We start from the raw sequence: 18,288 nt of genomic DNA on the forward strand, positions 1-18,288 counted from the left end.
AATTTTCGTGGAATTTAAAAAGACATACATACTGGGGCCGATCTTCGCATGACTTTTCAAGAAAATTCGATGTGAATTTAATGGCGATTCCAGAGAGATTTCGCATTAGCATGTGTAGGAAAATTATAGTGGAATTCTGGGAGAACTATTGGCACAACTAACCCAGAAGTAATTTCTGAAGGAATTCCTTACAACACTGCTAAGAGAATCAAAAAAGAGTTGGAGGAATTCTTCAAGGTAGTTCTGTATGAGTTTTATAAGAAACTCTCAGAAGGATTCCATACGGGACTTCTGAAGTAATTCCATAAGAAAGTTCACCAAATCTCTCGAAGGTAGTCAGTAATGAACTCCTTAGGAATTCCAGAATGATCTTCCTGAAGAAATCTAGAAGAGTCTGCAGAAATTATAGAAGGAATTGTAAATTACTTGTGGAATCTCCGAAGAAGTTCTTGTAGGAATCCCACAAGAATTTCTGGAGGAATCCCGGAGGGATTTTCTGGAGGAATCTCCAACGGAATTGCTGGACGAATCCAGAAGAAATCCAGCATTCCTGAAGAAATACTTGAAGAAATCTGTGTTAATCTCAGAAGAAAATCCAGGAGGAATATCTGGAAGAAGTTAGCGGAGACTTTTCGGAAGAAGTTCTAGGAAGAATTTCGAGAAGATCTCCGGGAGAATTCCAGGAGAAATCAAGAAGGAACTCCTAGAAGAATCACAAAAGGAAGAATTTCCTGGAGAAATCTCAGAAGCAAATGCCTAGTTAATATAAGAAGTAAAATCTGGATGAATCCCAGAAAGAATTTCAGGAGAAACCGGCGAACTGAAAGAATTTCAGAAAGAGCTCTTGGAGGAAACTCAGAATAAGAAACCATCAAACAGAACCCCTTGAGAAATTCCAGAAGGAACTCCTAGAGGTAACACAAAGGAACTACTGGAGGAATCCCAAAAGAAACTGCTGAGGACCTGGGATCGAATCCCACTCCCGACAAACTCACAAAATGTGAGTTCTTCCTTCGGAAGGGAAGTAAAGCGTGAGTCCCGAGTTGAACTAGCCAAGGGCTAAAAATCTCGTTAATACAGATAAAAAAAAACCAAAAGAAACTCATCGAGGAATTCCACAAGGCAAACCTGGATAATATTAAAAGAAAATCTTGAGGAATATCAGAAAAGAACTCTTGAAGTAATCCGCAGAATCTCTAAAAGAGAATATCTGAAGGAACTTCTTAAAGAATCCCAGCAAGAACTCCTGGAATAATCCTGAAAAGAACACCAAACCGATTCCAGGAAGATATTTTCGGAAAAAATCAAAGAAGAACTCCCGCAAGGGTTTTACAATGTAGAATCATACAAAGAATTCCTGAAGATATCCCAAGAAAAACTGGAGGGATTTTGCATATTTATTTTGCGAAAATCGTAGAAGGAATGTAAGGAGAAATCTCGGAAGAAATTTGAGATTCCTCAAGTAAGATATACTTCTAGGATTACTCACTGGGATTACTCAAGGAGCTTCTTTTAGAATTTCCCATTTTGAGAAATCTTTCAGGAGTATTATCTGAGATTCCTTTAGGAGTTCCTTTTGTGATTCCTAGAGGAGTTCCTTCGGAGATTTCTCAAGAAGCTCTTTATTCGATTCCTCCAACTGAGATTCCACCAGGATTTTCTTCTGGGATTGTATAGGGCATTTCTTTCGAGATTCTTCCAGGAATTCCATCCAAAATTTATCCACGAGTTCCTTCTGATTTTTCATGATTTGTGTTGTGGAATTCGAAACAGGTATTTTTCCGTGATTCTTTCTTAAATTCGTCCAGGAGTTCGTCCAGTAATTTCGACAGGAGATCCCTCTGAGACTCATCATGGACCTCCTTGTTGGATTCCTCCTTGAGTTGTTTTTGGGATTCTTTCCTAGATTCCTCTAGACGTTCTTTCTGTAATTTATCCAGGACTTTGTACTAGGATTCATCCAGGACAACCATCTGGGATGTCTCAAAAAAGTTCTTGCCGTGTTGCTCCAAAATTTTTTTGCGAGATTTCTTCAGGATCTTCTTCAGGGTTTTCCTCCAGGAGCTCCTTTTGGAATTTGTTCAGGGACTTCTCTTGGGATTTCTATAAAAAAATAGAAGTTTCTTTTTCAATTTCTGTAGATTCTTCTGAAATTCCTCCGGAAGTTCATTCTGAAATCATCTCAGATGTTATCATCACATGTTTTTATGGAATTTCTCATAGAATTACTTCAGGACTTTTGTATGGAATTCTTCTGAGATCTTTTTGAAATCCCTACAGCACTTCCTTGAGGTATTCCTCCAACAACTTCTTAAGGATCTCTTCCAGCAGTATTGTAAGGAATTACTCCGGTCTTCTGGGTTTTCTCCATTAGTCGTACCAATAGATACATCTAGGAGTTATTTATTAAAAAAAAAAACTGGAATATCACACTTCTGAAGACCTTCCAAAATAGTCAATCTCATAAGGAACACCTATGAAATTCACAAAGGAGCTTTTAGAGGAATCCTATAAGGAACTCCTGGAGAAATCCTGCAAGAAATTCCTGCACGTATCTCAGTATGAATTCCTGGTAGATTCCCGGAAGGAATTCCAGGAGAAATTCCTGGAAGAATCTCTGAAGAAATCCCGTAAGGATTTTCTGGAGGAGTCCCTGATGGAACCTCTTTGAGAATCTCAGAAAAACACCTGGTAGAATCCTAACAGTAACTTCTGTAGTAATCCTGGATATATCCCTGGAAAAGTAGACCTGGAGTTGTTCCGGAATCACAACAACCAAAATCCTGAAAGGTTCTTGACGATTTTCCGGAACGATTTCGATGAGATTTCCAGAATAATTTCTAAGAAAATAATCCTTCCAAGACTATCTCAGGAAATTAGAGAAGTCCAAGGATGTTCTTTCAACATTATTACACCGACGGAATTTTCTCTCAAAATTAACCTAAACTCCATTAGAACTTAGTCCGCATAGGAATTTCCAGATCGGAGGAAGTCCAAATCGTAAACAACAAGGCCACGAAACATCAAGGACTTAAAAATAAATTGCAAAGCAGCCGTGGCGTGCAGTGCATGAAATTCTCTCCTTCCCTTTTACTCTTACAGACATTTTGTAAACAGCAAGGCCAAGAAACGTCAAAATCCCTTACAAAATCAAAACAATGCAGTTCCCTATAGGGCACTGCATGAAATTATTTCCTTCTCTTTCACTCTAACAGAAAATCTGTAAACAACAAGGCCAAGAAACGTCAAAATCCCATACAAGATCAAAACAATGCAGTGCCCTATAGGGCGTCGTATCCAAGGCGTCGCTTGGGTAGATTGATGATAATCTAGCCATGGTGCACGGCTAGACGTTAAGAAATGGCCAAGTTAGCAGGGGAAAGTTCCCAAATTCAACTCCCTACCTATCAGTTTCAGAACATGGCAATTTAAAAATAGTGTCTGCCCCCTCCTGGAATGATTAACGCAGTTTTAATACCCCTCACTTACCTGTACTCGTGCGAAATGAAGAACGTTCCCTTGATGTCGCATCCATTAGGGTTCTGCCGCTTGCCGTTGAAGACCTTTTTGTAGTGTTCGTAGTTGTTCAAATTGACCGCCCCGTCAAAGGTCAGCAAAATGATTTGTGGAATCTACACGGAAACGGGAGAGAGAGAGGTGGAAGGACGAAACGAGAATTACAGAAACCAGTAAATTACACGGAACGCAAACTGAGAGCGAGAGTACTTAACAATTTATGTGGGGATAAAAGCCCTCCCATTAGCGTGTTTTCTTTGCGTTTTCGTTGTTTTTTTTTTTTTTTCTCCGGTGGCGTTTGTGAGGGGTGGGGCGCGTGCTGCTTCGCACAATCACAGCAATCGGTGAAAAAATAATTGCGCGGGGAAAAAAGAACGATTGTTGTGTTCTCGCTTGCTGTTCCGCCGCCGCAAGGGACGCCAAGCGGAAGGAAGCGTTCCCCCCACTGCGACCGACCGACCGCAGACAGGCGGAAACCGAAGTCGGAAATGATGCGCGGGGGTTGGTTATCTAATAAGGATGGCGCGCACGCGGTGAGGGTTCTCTGCTCTCTATTGTTATTATTTCGGTCGAGGGTTATCATGTTATTTCGAGGACCATTCGCATCCAAGTGGGCGAGGACAATAAAGAAAACCTTTGCCGGCGCGCGTATAAATAAGACGATTTCCTCCGTGTTCAACGGTTGCTTAGATTGGAAGAAAATTTACCACTGGGGTGGAGGTGTTCCCTGATGTGGGCGAGATGGTTATGTATCTTATTAACGTGGTTATTGGTAGGTGGGAATGGGCATTGACATTTGTTTGCAGAAAGGGCAGTTTAGATCTGGCAAATATCAAAAAATTTTACTTAGGTGACAAAGTTTGGATTTTCTATTTATAAGCCACTTAATGTGTTTATTACATTTAGTTAGGATATTTTCAGATAATTAACTTCATCCGATTCTTTCGGGAATTTATTTGAAAATCTCTAGAAACTCCTCCAGACATTCTTTATGAATTTTCTATAGTATTTCAATCGGAAATCCCTCCATTAGGAATTCTTTTGAGAATTCTTCCAAGGATTTATCTAGTGCAATAGAAAATGCCTCCAGAGATTCTTTGGAAATTCTTTCGCAAATTTCTTCAAGAGTTCTTCCGGGCATTTCTTTGGTTATTCGGTCTGTGATTTTTCCGGTAATTTCTCGAAGAATTATTTCTGGAATTGATTCAGAGAAATTAGGAACCATGCGATACAGCACCTGGAAGTGCCCGTAATCTTATATAACCTTGCTGTAGTGGTTACGACACTTGGCAAAGAGCGAACCTTCCTATCTGGTTTGAATATTGTGACATATCTCATGAAAGTTGTACCGGAAGTAACTATCTACACTAGCGCTACGTATTGGTGATGTTCGGAAATATGCGACTTACTGAAACTTCCTGTAACCCCCAGAAACCACCTGAAACACCATATAACGCCTCTGGAACTCTTCTTAAAGCGCTTGAAGCCCTTTGAAACGTCCTTGACCTGGGATGCTCCGAAACCCCTGGAACATTTATGAAACCCCCTAGAACGCTCATAAAGTGCACAGAAACACCCTGGAACCCACTGGAACACTCCTGAACCCCATTCAAATTTTTCAAATTCCTTGATTTGTTCTTAAAACCCCCCTGGAACACCTATGAAACCCTTGGAACGCCACAGAAACCCTCAAGATTTACCCTGAAATTCTTGGATGCCGCAATAGCTCCCTAAACACTCGTGAAACACCTTGAAAATCTATGAAACACCACTGAAACACCCCAGAAACACCCCTGGAACACTCCTGAAACCCATTTAAACCTCTGCAATATCTTGGATTGTCTTTAAAACTCCTGGAACACCTTTGAACCCCCTGGAACATCTTTAACACCTTTAAACCCCCTGGAACATCTCTGAACCTCTGGAACGCCACTGAAACCTCCCAAGATAGACCCCGAAACTCCCTGGAACACCTCAGAAATCCTTGGAATGCCACTGAAGCCCCCTGAACACTCATGAAACCCTTAGAAAATCCATAAAGCGTCTCTGAAACACCCTTGGAACCCTAATAGAATCTCTCTGAAACCTCTAGAATGCCCCTGAAACCACTTGAAAATCCATGGCATGCTCGTGAACTCAACAGGAATGCTTCTAAAACGCCCCGGAAACCCTGAAATCACCCGGAACGACCCTGAAACCCTGAGCTCTGGAATGACCTCTGGTTTGGCCGAATGCCGTTTGACTGAAAAAGAAATAATGTGCCAAAAGTGGTCATGCCGCTACTCTCTGCATGAGTATAACTCAAAAGAACAGTCTTTGATTTAAGGAAGAAAAAAAAACGACATTCGACGAAACGGCATTCGGCCAAATGCACAATGGGTTTGGTTGAAAAACGTGTTTTGAAGATTAATTTTTAACATATGACTCTATCTCCATTGATGTGAAAATTACAAAATTGACGTTTTCAGCAGAGTTGTTTAGAAATGAAAATGCTACAACTTTTCTGAAGACGTCAACCCTCTATCTCGACAATGTAAAACAAAGTTTTGTGTCTCACTTTTAGGGGGCTTGATCTGAAAACTCTAATTGTCAAAAGATGGCGCAGTTGATGGGCATGACCATCAACTTCACCGAAGACACCATTACTCTACCTCCTCAATTCTACAGGCTATTAATTAAGAGCGCGAAAATGGGCAAATAAGTCATTGTGAAATGGAAGGATACCCCCTGTAACACATCTGAAATTATCTTGAACGCGTTCAAACACCTGGGACACCGCTCCTGATGGAATGCTCCTGATACTCACTGAAACACCCCTGAAACCCTTGCGACGCCACTGAAGTCTCGCGGAACGCTCCTAAAATAGCTTGAGAACTCCTGGATCGCCCTGAAACACCCTGGAAAACCCCTGAAAACACCTGAAATGCCACTGAAATCCCCATGGAACGCTCCTGAAACCCTGGAACACCCTTGAAGCTACCTCTAACGCTCTTAAACCCCTGGAAAGCCTCGGAAATCCTCTGGAATACTTTTGTAGTGTCCCTGAAACTTCCTGCAACCCCCTAGTACGCTCCATAAATCCCTTGAAACATCCCTGAACGCCCATTGAAATCCCTGATACCCGCTGGAACAATCCTGAAACCTTTTGGAACCCCCCAAGACAACTATTTTAAACCCCTGAAACTCCTTGAAATCACCTGGAATGCCCCTGAAATCTCCATGGAACGCTCCTGAAATCCTGGAGCACACTTGAAGCTACCTTCAACGCTCCTAAAACCCCTGGAACGTCTCTGAAAGCCTCTGGAATATTCCTGTAATGTCGCTGAAATCTTCTGCGACTCCCTAGTACGCTCCAGAAACCCCTTGAAACATCCCTGAAACCCGTTGGAACAATCCTGAAACCCTTTGGAGCCCCCTAAGACAACTATTTTAAATCATCCCGATAAAAAGGTAATCCTTAACAATACAAACTTGTAAAATCTATTTATGTTCTTCCATTACGGTAACGTTTCCTAAATAGAATTCGGTTATATTCAGAGCAGTTGGAGTACTAAAAGATAGAGATAAAGTTGCTTAACGGGAAAAGCAGAGCTAAGAGTTGAGAGGCGTTTCCGGCGTGTTATAGGTTAAAAGTTTAAGAGTATCTGGGAAGTCCTTGGAGTTTAGGCCATCTGATCTCTACTAGCGTAATCAAAGATCTATTGGAGCTATATGAGTAAAATTCATGCATGCACAGCCCTAAGCCACTATGTACTGTCAAGTGAATAGTCTATTTTCTGCTTGAGGACCTCCAAGAACTCCCATCTGAAACCTCCTGAAACGCCTCTGAAATCCCTATGAAACCTCCGTGGAGTTCACATGCGAGTCTCTGAAGCCCCTCGGAAACCTCATGAAATACTCTGAAAAGTTTGTTGTTGTTGTTTGTTTATTACCAGGGATTTTAACCTTTTATGGGTCATTCATCCTGTACTCTGAAAAGTACTGGAACGCATTGAAACACCCTGAATTGCTTTGAATCACCTCTCAAATTCTAATGAAATCTTCGTGAAATTCACCTGAGAGTCACTGAAGCCTTCTAAGACCCCTCTAAAACCTCCTCAAACGCCCAGAAACGCATTGAAACGCTTTGAAATACCTCTGAAACCCTCATGATATATATGTGGAAATCACCTGTGAGCCTCTGAAGTCCTTTAAAACATCTCTGAAATCTCATGAAGCGCCCCGGAAACCTAATGAAATACTCTGAAAAACATTGGAACGTTTTGAAACGCCTTGAAACGCTTTGAAACGTCTCAAGCTCAAATGAAATCTTCAAGAAATTCACCTGAGAGCCTTCTGAAGCCCTTTAAGACCTCTCTGAAACCTTCTGATACGCTCAGAAACGTATTAAAACGCTTTGAAATACCTTTGAAATCCCCGTAATATATCCGTGAAAATCACCTGTGAGCTTCTGAAGTCCCCTAAAACTTCTCTGAAACCTCCTGAAACGCCCTGGATCGCTCTGAAATGCGTTAAAACGCCTTGGAACGCTTTGAAATGTCTCTTAAACCCCCAAGAAACCTCCGTGAAATGCATCTATGAGCCTCTGAAGCCCTCTTAATTCTCCGGAAACCTCGTGATAGGCCCTGAAACGCATTGAAACGCTTTGAAACAACTCCTAAACCACTATGAAATCATCGTGAAATTCTCCTGAGAGCTTCTGAAGTCCCCCAAAACCCTTCTGAAACCTCTTGAATTGCCCTGAAACGCATTGAAATACCTTGAAACGCCTCTGAAATCCCTATGAAACCTCCGTGAAGTTCACATGCGAGCCTCTGAAGTCCCCTACAAACCTCATGAAACACCATGAAAAACATTGGAACGCATTAAAACACCTTGAAACGCATTGAAACGTCTCTCAAACTCTAATGAAATCTTCGTGAAATTCACCTGAGAGTCTCTGAAGCTCTCTAAGAACTCTCTGAAACCTCCTGAAACTCCCTTAAACGCATTGAAACCATAGGGGCCAGCTCAGGGGGAGGGGGGCATAGGTTCGCCCCCTTCCCCAATAATTTGACCAAGTTGGCGCGTCTGATCGAAACGCTTTGAACCGCTCTGAAATCCCCATGAAACCTCCGTGAAAATCACTTGCGAGCCTCTGACGTCCTCTAAAGCTTCTCTGAAGCCTCCTAAAACGCCCTGGAACGCTCTGAAATGCCTTGAAACGCCTTGGAACGCTTTGAAACGCTTCTAAAACCCCCATAAAACCTCCGTGAAATGCACCTGAGAGCCTCTGAAGACCCCTAAAATCCATCTGAAACCTCCTGAAACGCATTGAAACGCCTATGGACCCCCCATGAAACCTCCGCGAAATGCATCTAAGAGCCTCTGAAGCCCCCTTATACCCCCCGGAAGCTTGATGAAACGCCCTCAAACAAATTGAAACGCATTGAAACGCTTTGAAACGCCTCCTAAACCCCTATGAAAACTCCGTAAAATTCTTCCGAGAGCTTCTGAAGTCCCCTAAAATCCCGCTGAAACCTCTTGAATCGCCCTGAAACGCACTGAAACGCCTTGAAACGCTTCTAAAACCCCTATGAATCCTCTAGGGGCCTGCGAGCCTCTGAAGCTTCCTCAAGCATTTCTGAAACGTTTTGAAACGCTTTGAAATGCCTCTCAAACTCCCATTAAATATCCGTTAAATTCACCTGAGAGCCTCTGAGGTCCCCTAAAATTTCTCGGAAACTTCCTAAAACGCGCTGAAACGCATTGCAAAGCCTTGAAACCCCTGAAATCTCCTAGAATTCCCTGAAACGTGTTGAAACGCCTTGAAAAGCTTTGAAACGCCTGTAAAAGCCACATGAAACCTCCGTGGAATATAACTGAGACCCTCTGAAGGCCCTCTGAAATCATCGTGAAGATTACCTAAGAGCCTATAACGTCTTGAAAAGCCTCTGAAACCCCCGTGAAGTTCACCTGAGAGCCGATGATGCCCCTCAAAAGCCCTCTGAAATCTCCTGAAACGCGTGGAAACGCCGCTGACCTGCCTCCCCTTGAAACTCCCTTGGAATCCCTCTGACCCTCATCCTTTTCCATCCTAAGCCCCTCTGAAATCGTCTTGAAGCTCACATGAGGGCCTACAGCGTCTTGAAACGCCTCTGAAACCCCCGCGAAGTTCACCTGAGAGCCTATGAAGCCCCCTAAAAGCCCTCTGAAACCTCCTGAATCGTCGCTGACCTGCCTCTCCTCAAATCTCCATTGAAATCCCTCTGGCTCTCATTCCTCTACATCTGAAAGCCTTGACCCCTCTCCCCTTTACATTTGTTTGACATCTGTTTGTTGTTCTTCTCGAAATTGCTTTGCAACATTAAAATCCATTAAGAGAACGAATCCATCCAGGTAAAAAATCTACTCAGGCAGTCTCGATTCTTTACCTAAATGGAGGTTCGGGTGTAAGGTGGGAACCCAAATAACAATGTTTAGTCAAATAGACTAGAAGAGGTTCTTGGAAACATCATACCTAAAATTAAAATAAAAGGTATAAGATTTTAAGACGGTTTCAAAAACCTCTACAAGAGCAAGCCAAATAACAATGAATGCAGAACAGTGAGAGTATCAGCTGAACAGTGGCTGGTAAATGGGGTCAGTGGCTGATGACATAATGACAGCTGAATATTGGTCTGAAGTATGGCTTGTTCAACCTCTTTAATCAGCAATACATAGATGGCTGAATTTCAAGTTGAATAAAACATCGTTCATCTGAACAACCAGCTTCAAAACATCCACCAACATGCAGAATTAATCATCTGTTGTTCAACCTTTAATCAAATTTTTTTGACAGGTCACAAAAAGCATGTTTTCGTGAAGTCCACATCGCTTCTTCAGCCTCAATACAGGCTTAGTTCAACTTATGTTTTTGATTATTCAGACATAACAAGTAATGCTTTTATGTTCGAGGATATGTATACAATTGTGTGCAGTGTAGGTGCTAAGATGAGTGACTATAAATCAGGAGGTCGAAGTTCAATTCCCAGTTTTCCCACAGATTAATTTATACATTCCGAAACATCTCATCTGGAAACCGAAGCAGATAACGGAAATATAGGCTCAAAAAAGTGTTTTCATTTTTATTTTATACAATTAAACTGATTAAGCGCATATTAAGCCTTAAAACAGCCTTTCCATGAACCTCAAATCAGCTCAAGGTTGAATAAAATCACCAAAATTAGATGTTTGGGAGCTGAATAAAGGATTGTACCTGTTGTGCTCAGCTTTTGTTCAAATGAAGGCTGATTTAAAAAAAAAAGGTAGAGCTTGAATATTGCTTGGCATTAGTAAAGTTTATCAACCTAATAAACGGGTCAAGGAATTATAATAATGATTTCCTATTTACAGAATTACGGGTACGATTTACATCTCCAGTTATCTATGCAAGTGTTTTTGAGGTTGGCAATCTCAAACATCCTTAGTACTATTTTGATGACTAATTTGTCTTGTAGGGGTTTTGAGAACCGTTCTAAATCCTAATACCTTTTATATGGGTTTTATGGTGGTTTCAATAAACTCTTCTAGTCATGGACGAAGCCAGAGGTGGGCAGGGGGGGGGGGGGTGTTCGTTACCAGATAACAAGCTTGGTTAAATGTCTAAATTTTGTGAGTCCATCCAAAGATTCGAACAATAAAAATCGTCCATAATTTATTTCAGACACGGACTCCTGCACATTTTTTTTTCTAGATATTCCTACAGAAATTCTTCTAGGATTTTTTAAAGAAAGCTTTCCTGGGATTTTCTAAGGAATTCTTCATGGGATGGCTTCGAGGATTACTTATGGGATTTCTTCAGGAATTCCTCCAGGTTTCCCTCGAAAAAATCCTCCAGGGATTTACCCGTGAATTTCTTCTGTGTTCTTTCCAGGGACAACTCCAGGTATTATTTAAAAAAATCCTCCAAGGATTCTTGCTGGAACCTTTTTTTAGAATTCCTTCAGGAGTTCCTCTTGGAATTCTTTCAGGAACTCCTCCAGGAAATAATCTAGTACTTCCTCCAGGAAATGTATAGGGTTCCCCTTGGGAATTCCTCTTGATATTGAGTCCAAGATTTCTTCTGGAGTTTCTTCAGGAATTCCTCCAGGAATTGCTACAGGGATTCCTCAAGGAGCTCCTCCACGAACTTCTCTCAGGATTCCTTCACGATTTCTTCAAGAATTTCATCAGTGATTTCTTCAGGAATTCTTCCTGGGATTCCTCCAAGAATTCCTTCAGAGAATCACCCAAAAATTTCTTCTGTGATTCTTTCAGGAACAACTCCAGGGAAATTTCTTCAAGGATTCTCCCAGGAACTATTTTTTGCATTTCTTCAGGAGTTCCTCTTGGAATTGCTTCCAGGATTCTGCCTGGGGGTTCTTCAGGAATTCCTGCAGGGATTCTTCAGGAACAGGAACACAGATTCCTCAAGGAGTTCCTTTACGAACTCTTCTTTGGATTCCTTCAGGATATCTCCAAGAATTCCATGTGTGATTTCTTCAAAAATTCCTTAAGGGATTCCTCCACAAATTTCTACAGGGATTCCTCCACGAATTATTCCAGGGATTCCTCTGGAAATCCCTCCAGGGATTCCTACAGAAATTCCTTCAGGAATGCTTCTAAAAATTAGTCCAACAGTCTTCCAGAGATTCCTTCGGGAATCCCTGCAGGCATTCCTCTAGTATGCCTTCAGTGATTCCTCTAAGAATTTCGTCAGGACTTCATCCGGGGATTCCTTCTGTGATTGTTTCTGGAACAACTTATTTTAAAAATTCCTCCAAAGATTCCCCCTGGAACTATTCTTAGGATTCCTTCAGGAAATTCTCCTTGTATTCGCTAAGAAACTCCTCCAGAAATTTATTTAGCACTTCCTCCACGGACTGTGTAGATAATTTCTTATGAATTCCTTTAGAAATTGCTTCCGGGATTTCTTCCGGAGTTTCTTCAGGATTTCCTCTAGGGATTCCTCCACGAACTCTTATAAGGATTCCTTCTCAAAGAATTCCATTTGCGATTTTTTTCGGTAATTATTCCTGGTATTTCCTTACGGTTTTTTCGGAGATTCCTACAGAAATTTCATCAGGAATTCATCCAGAAATTCTTCCCGGAATTTCTTTGGGAATTCATGCAGGGATTTCTCTAAAAATTCACCCACAAATATTCCACCAGAAATTTCTCTAGGAATCCCTCTAGAGATTTCTCCATGAGCTCCTCTGGTGTTTCCCTCAGGAACTCCTACAGGCATTCCTCCGAGAATTCCTACAAGAATTCTTCAAGGGATTCCCAGAGACGCCTACAGGGATTCCTCTGAAGATTTCTCCAGGAATTACTTCAGGGATTCCTCCAAGAATTCAACCAAGCATTCCTGTGCATTCTTCCAGGAATATATCCAGAAATTCTTCCACGGACTTTTCCTTGGATTCTTGCAGAGATTTCTCCAGGAATTCTTTCAGAGATTCCTCCTGCTATTCCTTCATATATTCCTCTGGGAATTGCTTCAGGGACTCTTCCAGAATTTCATCCAGGAATTTCTCCAGGGTCTGCTCGAGGAATTCCTCCAGAAATAATCCCAGGAATTTCTTCAGCGATATCTCCAAGAATTTCACCAGGAATTTAACTGGGAATTCCTTCATAAATTCTGTCAGCAGTTCATCCAGGAATTTCCTCAAGAAATTCTTCACGGGTTCCTTCAGAAATTCGTCCAGGATTTTCTCTAGGAATACCTTCAGGATTTTTTTCCAGGGATTCCTCCAGGAATTCTACCAGGAATTCCGCAAAGAATTCCTCCAAGAACTTCTTCAGGGATTTCACCACGAATATTTCCATAGATTCTGTCAGTGGTCCTTCGAGGATTTTTCCAGGAATTCCTACGGAAATTCATCTAGAAATTCCTCTGGAAATTGCTGCAGGGATGCCTCTTAAAATCCCTCCAGGAATTCCTCCAGAAATGCCTCTAGAGATTCCTCTAGGAATTCCTCCAGGAATTTTTCTAGAAATTTCTCCAAGAGTCTTCCAGAGATTCCTTCGGGAATCCCTGCAGGCATTCCTCTAGTATACCTCCAGGGATTCCTCTAAGAATTTCGCCGGGACTTCATTCGGGAATTCCTTCTGTGATTCTTTCTGGAACAACTTATTGCACAAAATTCCTCCAAAGATTCCCCCTGGAACTCTTCTTAGGATTCCTACAGGAATTCCTCCATGTATTCGCTAAGAAACTCCTCCAGGAATTTATTTAGCACATCCTCCACGAACTGCTTAGATATTCCCTTAGGAATTGTTTTTAAAATTGCTTCCGAAGTTTCTTCCGGAGTATCTTCAGGAATTCGTCTAGGTATTTCTTCAGGAACTGCTACAGGGATTCCTCCACGAACTCTTCTAAGAAATCCTTCTCAAAGAATTCCATCTGCGATTTTTTTCGGGAATTATTCCTGGTATTCCCTTACGATTTTTTCGGAGATTTCTCTAGAAATTTCATCAGGAATTCATCCAGAAATTCTTCCCGGATTTCTCTGGGAATTCCTTTAGGGATTTCTCTAAAAATTCCCCCACAGATATTCCGCCAGGAATTCCTCTTGGAATTCCTCTAGAGATTTCTCCATGAGCTTCTCTGGTGTTTCCCTCAGAAACTCCTACAGGCATTCCTCCGAGAATTCCTACAGGAATTCTTCAAGGGGGTTCCTCCAAAATTTTTCCCACAGACGCCTACAGGAGTTCCTACGAAAATTTCTCCAGGAATTACTTCAGGGGTTCCTCCAAGAATTCAACCAAGCATTCCTATGCATTCTTCCAGGAATTTATCCAGGAATTCTTCCACGGGTTCCTCCTTGGATTCTTGCAGAGCTTTCTCCAGGAATTCTTTCACAGATTCTTCATGCTATTCCTTCATATATTCCTCCAGGAATTGCTTCAGGGACTCTTCCAGAATTTCATCCAGGAATTTCTCCAGGGTCTGCTCGAGGAATTCCTCCAGAAATAATCCTAGGAATTTCTTCAGGGATATCTCCAAGAATTTCACCAGGAATTTATCTGGAAATTCTTCCATAAATTCTGACAGCAGTTCATCCAGGAATTTCCTCAAGAAATCCTTCACGGATTCCTTCAGAAATTCGTCCAGGATTTTCTCTAGGAATTCTTTCTGGATTTTTTTTGCAGGGATTCCTCAAGAAATTCCGCAAAGAATTCCTCCAGGAACTTCTTCATGGTTTTCTCCACGAATATTTCCAGGGATTCTTTCAGTGGTTCCTTCGAGGATTTTTTCAGGACTTCCTCCATAAATTCTTCCACGAATTCTCAAGGGATTGCTTCAGAAACTTCTCCCAGAGATACTCTAGGGAATCATCCAGTAATTCATCCAGTAATTGTCTCAAGAATTCCTCTAGAGATTCCTCCAGGAATTCATTCAGGGATTTCTACAGCAATTCCCACAGGAATACCTCCTGGCATTCCTCCAGGAATTTCTCCAGGAACTCCTCCATTGATTTCTCCGGGAATTGATCCAGGAATTACTCCTGAACAACCCTCAGAAATTTTGTCATCAACATCTCCAGGAATTTCTCTTGGAAGTCCTATAGGAATTTCTTCAAAAATTCTTCGAGGAAATTTTTCGGGAATACCTTCAGGATTTTAGCAGGCATTTTTCTAGGATTGTTTCCAAAGTTTCCTTCAGGAATTGCTTCAGGGATTCCTTCATGGATTCTTTCTCTTCCTCCTCCTTCTCCTAAAAATTCCCCCACAGATATTCCTCCAGATATTCCTCCAAGGATTCCTCTAGAGATCTCCACATATTTCTCCAGGGATTTTACGGGATTTTATCAGAGATTCTTCAAAGATTCCTTCAGGAAATCCTCCAGAAATTCCTCCAAGGATTCTTCCAGGAAATTCTTCCGGAACTACTCAAGTGTTTTTTTTTTCCAGAAATTTCTCCAGAAATTCCTCCCAGAATTCCTCTGAAGGTTTCTCCAGGAATTCTTCCAGGGATTGCTCCAAGAATTTATCCATGAATTTCTCCAGGAAATTCTCCAGGAATTCCTGCTGGGTCCCATCCAAGAATTGCTTCAGGAAGTCTTCCAGGGATTACACCAGAAAATCGTTCAGAAGATCCTCTTGGCATTCTTTCAGGATTCTCTCTAGAGATTTTTCCGGGAATTGCTTCAGGGATTCCTCCAGGAATTCCTTCAGGAATTTCTCTTAGAATTCCTTCAAAGATTTCTTCAGAAATTTCTCTGAGAGTTCCTCTAAGAATTCCTCAAGAGATCTCTTTTGAAATTTTTCTAGGGATTCCTTCTTGACTTTTGCAGAAATTTCTCCAGGAATTCCTCCCAAAGATTTCATCGGGAATTCTTCCAGGGATTCCTGCTGGGTCTCATCCAAGAATTTCATCCAGGAATTCCTCCAGGTATACTTTCAGATATTCCTCCGGAAATTCTTCCAGGGATTGCTCCAAGAATACCTGAAGTAATTTCTTCAGACATTCCTCTCAGTTTCTCTTTAAAAATTCATTAAGGGATTCCTGATGAAATTTCAAAAATCCTTCAATCATTTGTTTCAGGGATGTACCCATGAATGTTTCCACGATTACTTGATGATATTTTTTGAAAATTATTTCAAGAATTTCTGGAGAAATTCCTTCAGCGACTAGTATTTGAAGGTAATTTAAAAAGGATGCATACAGAAACCAGAAAATTATCCAGGGATTCTTTCAGGGTTCCCTCCAGTACTTTCGTCAGAAGTTTCTCAGGGATTCTTACAATAAATGAGACAGTAAGTCCTCCAGTGATTCTTACAGGCTAAAAGTGCTTTCAGAAATTTCTCCAGGGAATCCTTCAGGAATTCACCCAGGAAAGACTCTTTCGGAGTTCTTCAAGGGATTTTACTAGGAACTCCTTCTCAAATTCCACCAGACATTTCTTTTTGGATAAGTTCCAGTATCTTTTAAAAAATTCCAATATTTGAGATTTCTCCAAAAATACCTACACCAAAATTCTTCAAGAATTTCTCTAGGCATTTTTTTCAGGAATTTTCACAGGAATAACTCGAGGGTATCCTTCAGTGATAGTTTCAAGGCTTTTATGAGAATACTTTTAAAAATTCTTCCAAGGATCCTCCCGGGAAAATGTCAATTGACATTTCTATATGATTATGCTCTGGGATGAGTATATCCAGTATATGAGTATATTTACAACAATCTTTAGGGAGATTTCGACAAGGATGTACTCGGAACAATTCCGCTGAAGGTTTATTCTTAAAAGAATAGAGGTCCAGGACATTCCAAGATTGCCAATAAGCAGTAACAATGATAGCTGAACAGTGAGAATCATAGCTGAACAATGGTTGGTTAATGCTGTCAAAAGCTGAATAAGCTGAAAGCTGAATATCAAGTTGAATAGTAGCTTTTTGAGTGTATAACGTCTCTCTTGTACAGCCTATCATCGTATGCTGAATATGATACTCAATAGAAGATTATCCATCTACCCTACATTTATTTATCCAGCTTATCTTCAATATTGGTGGTTTAGCATTCAATAAAGTAAATATAAAAAACAACAGAAATGGCTCTCAATACCACCACATAAAAAAATACTAGAGAAATGTGGAAAAGTGTTATTTTCGAAAAACATAGAAAAAGGATTTTGTCCTCTCCAATCATCGAACGCTGGATTTCATAACTGCAGCAGAAGCCACCATATCGAAAAGCATCCTGCACGGAATATGCAAATAATACACTATCGCTTGATTATATATTTTTATTTGAGTAATTGTAAGGCATCAATGATATCCCTAGTGTTAAACAATTATGTACCAGGGGAAAGAGAATCGGCAGGTTTCAGTTCCGTGGGCAGCCACCACCTTGGCTCATGATGCGCAACTTGATGAGCCGTCGGAAGCGGAAATAGATTGTTTGTCAGAAGTACTCGGCCATTAATCAAACTTCTACAATGAACCAACAAAAAAGCATATAAATTGTCAATTGATCATAAAATTAGGCATCAAGCATTAAAAGATCTCTTACGGGTTATAAAACACCAATACCGAGAAAACGATAGAGATGTGGAATTTTCACACCGAAACTGCCAGCGTTTCCTGAAAATAAATAAAAGAACATGTACCTATCCACGCCTTAGTAGTATTTGTAGAATATTTACCTGTATTTTTTTTTATTGATTTTGCGTGACTTCACCAGAGATTCACGATTATCAAAATGGAGAAGCACTGAGCTGTAAACAAAACAATGATGTTTTGACAGCTTATGTATGCGTTCATATCCAGCACTTACATCGCTTATTCAACCTTAGCACAGCCTTTGTTCAAAGCCTTTCAACCTTTAATCAGACATTTCAGTATATAAATTGTTCTCCCACGAATCACTAAGCCCGTACCATTCCAGATGGAGCAAAAGCTAAGGTAAGTCACTATAAATCAAACCACCCAAGTTCGATTCTCAATTATAATAAATATTTATATATTTCTTTTTCAGCCACTATGAACTGTATCCTACATCTACGCCTACAAGAGCCTAATGGTAATTCTGGCAAGAACTCTGTGGGAAAAGTTTCATTTTTTTTGTTAGTGCTGCATAACTGATGATTAATTGCTGAATTAAAGATGATTAAGCGACTTCAATGCTTCATGTGGTCCTTATCTGTTCTATAAATAGAATAATAAATTATTCTCATTCTGGATATAAGCGCTTCTACAACCTTAATTCAGCAACCCGGAGAGCTTAAATCAACTTATGGCTCAATAAAATCACCAAAATAGGATGTTTAAGAG

At 40.8% G+C, this 18,288-nt stretch overlaps 1 protein-coding gene across 1 annotated transcript in view; it reads right to left on the reverse strand.

The window, feature by feature from the left end:
• Positions 1-18,288, reverse strand: part of LOC109431083 (chitin deacetylase 1) — a 104,827-nt gene that overhangs the window by 21,968 nt on the left and 64,571 nt on the right. Inside the window, exon 5 of the mRNA XM_029862422.2 lies at positions 3,490-3,632. Within this exon, the coding sequence (XP_029718282.1) occupies positions 3,490-3,632 (143 nt within the window). The remainder of the gene's footprint in view (positions 1-3,489; positions 3,633-18,288) is intronic.

Source organism: Aedes albopictus, chromosome 1 (genome assembly GCF_035046485.1).
Source record: "Aedes albopictus strain Foshan chromosome 1, AalbF5, whole genome shotgun sequence".
NCBI classification, from domain to species: domain Eukaryota; kingdom Metazoa; phylum Arthropoda; class Insecta; order Diptera; family Culicidae; genus Aedes; species Aedes albopictus.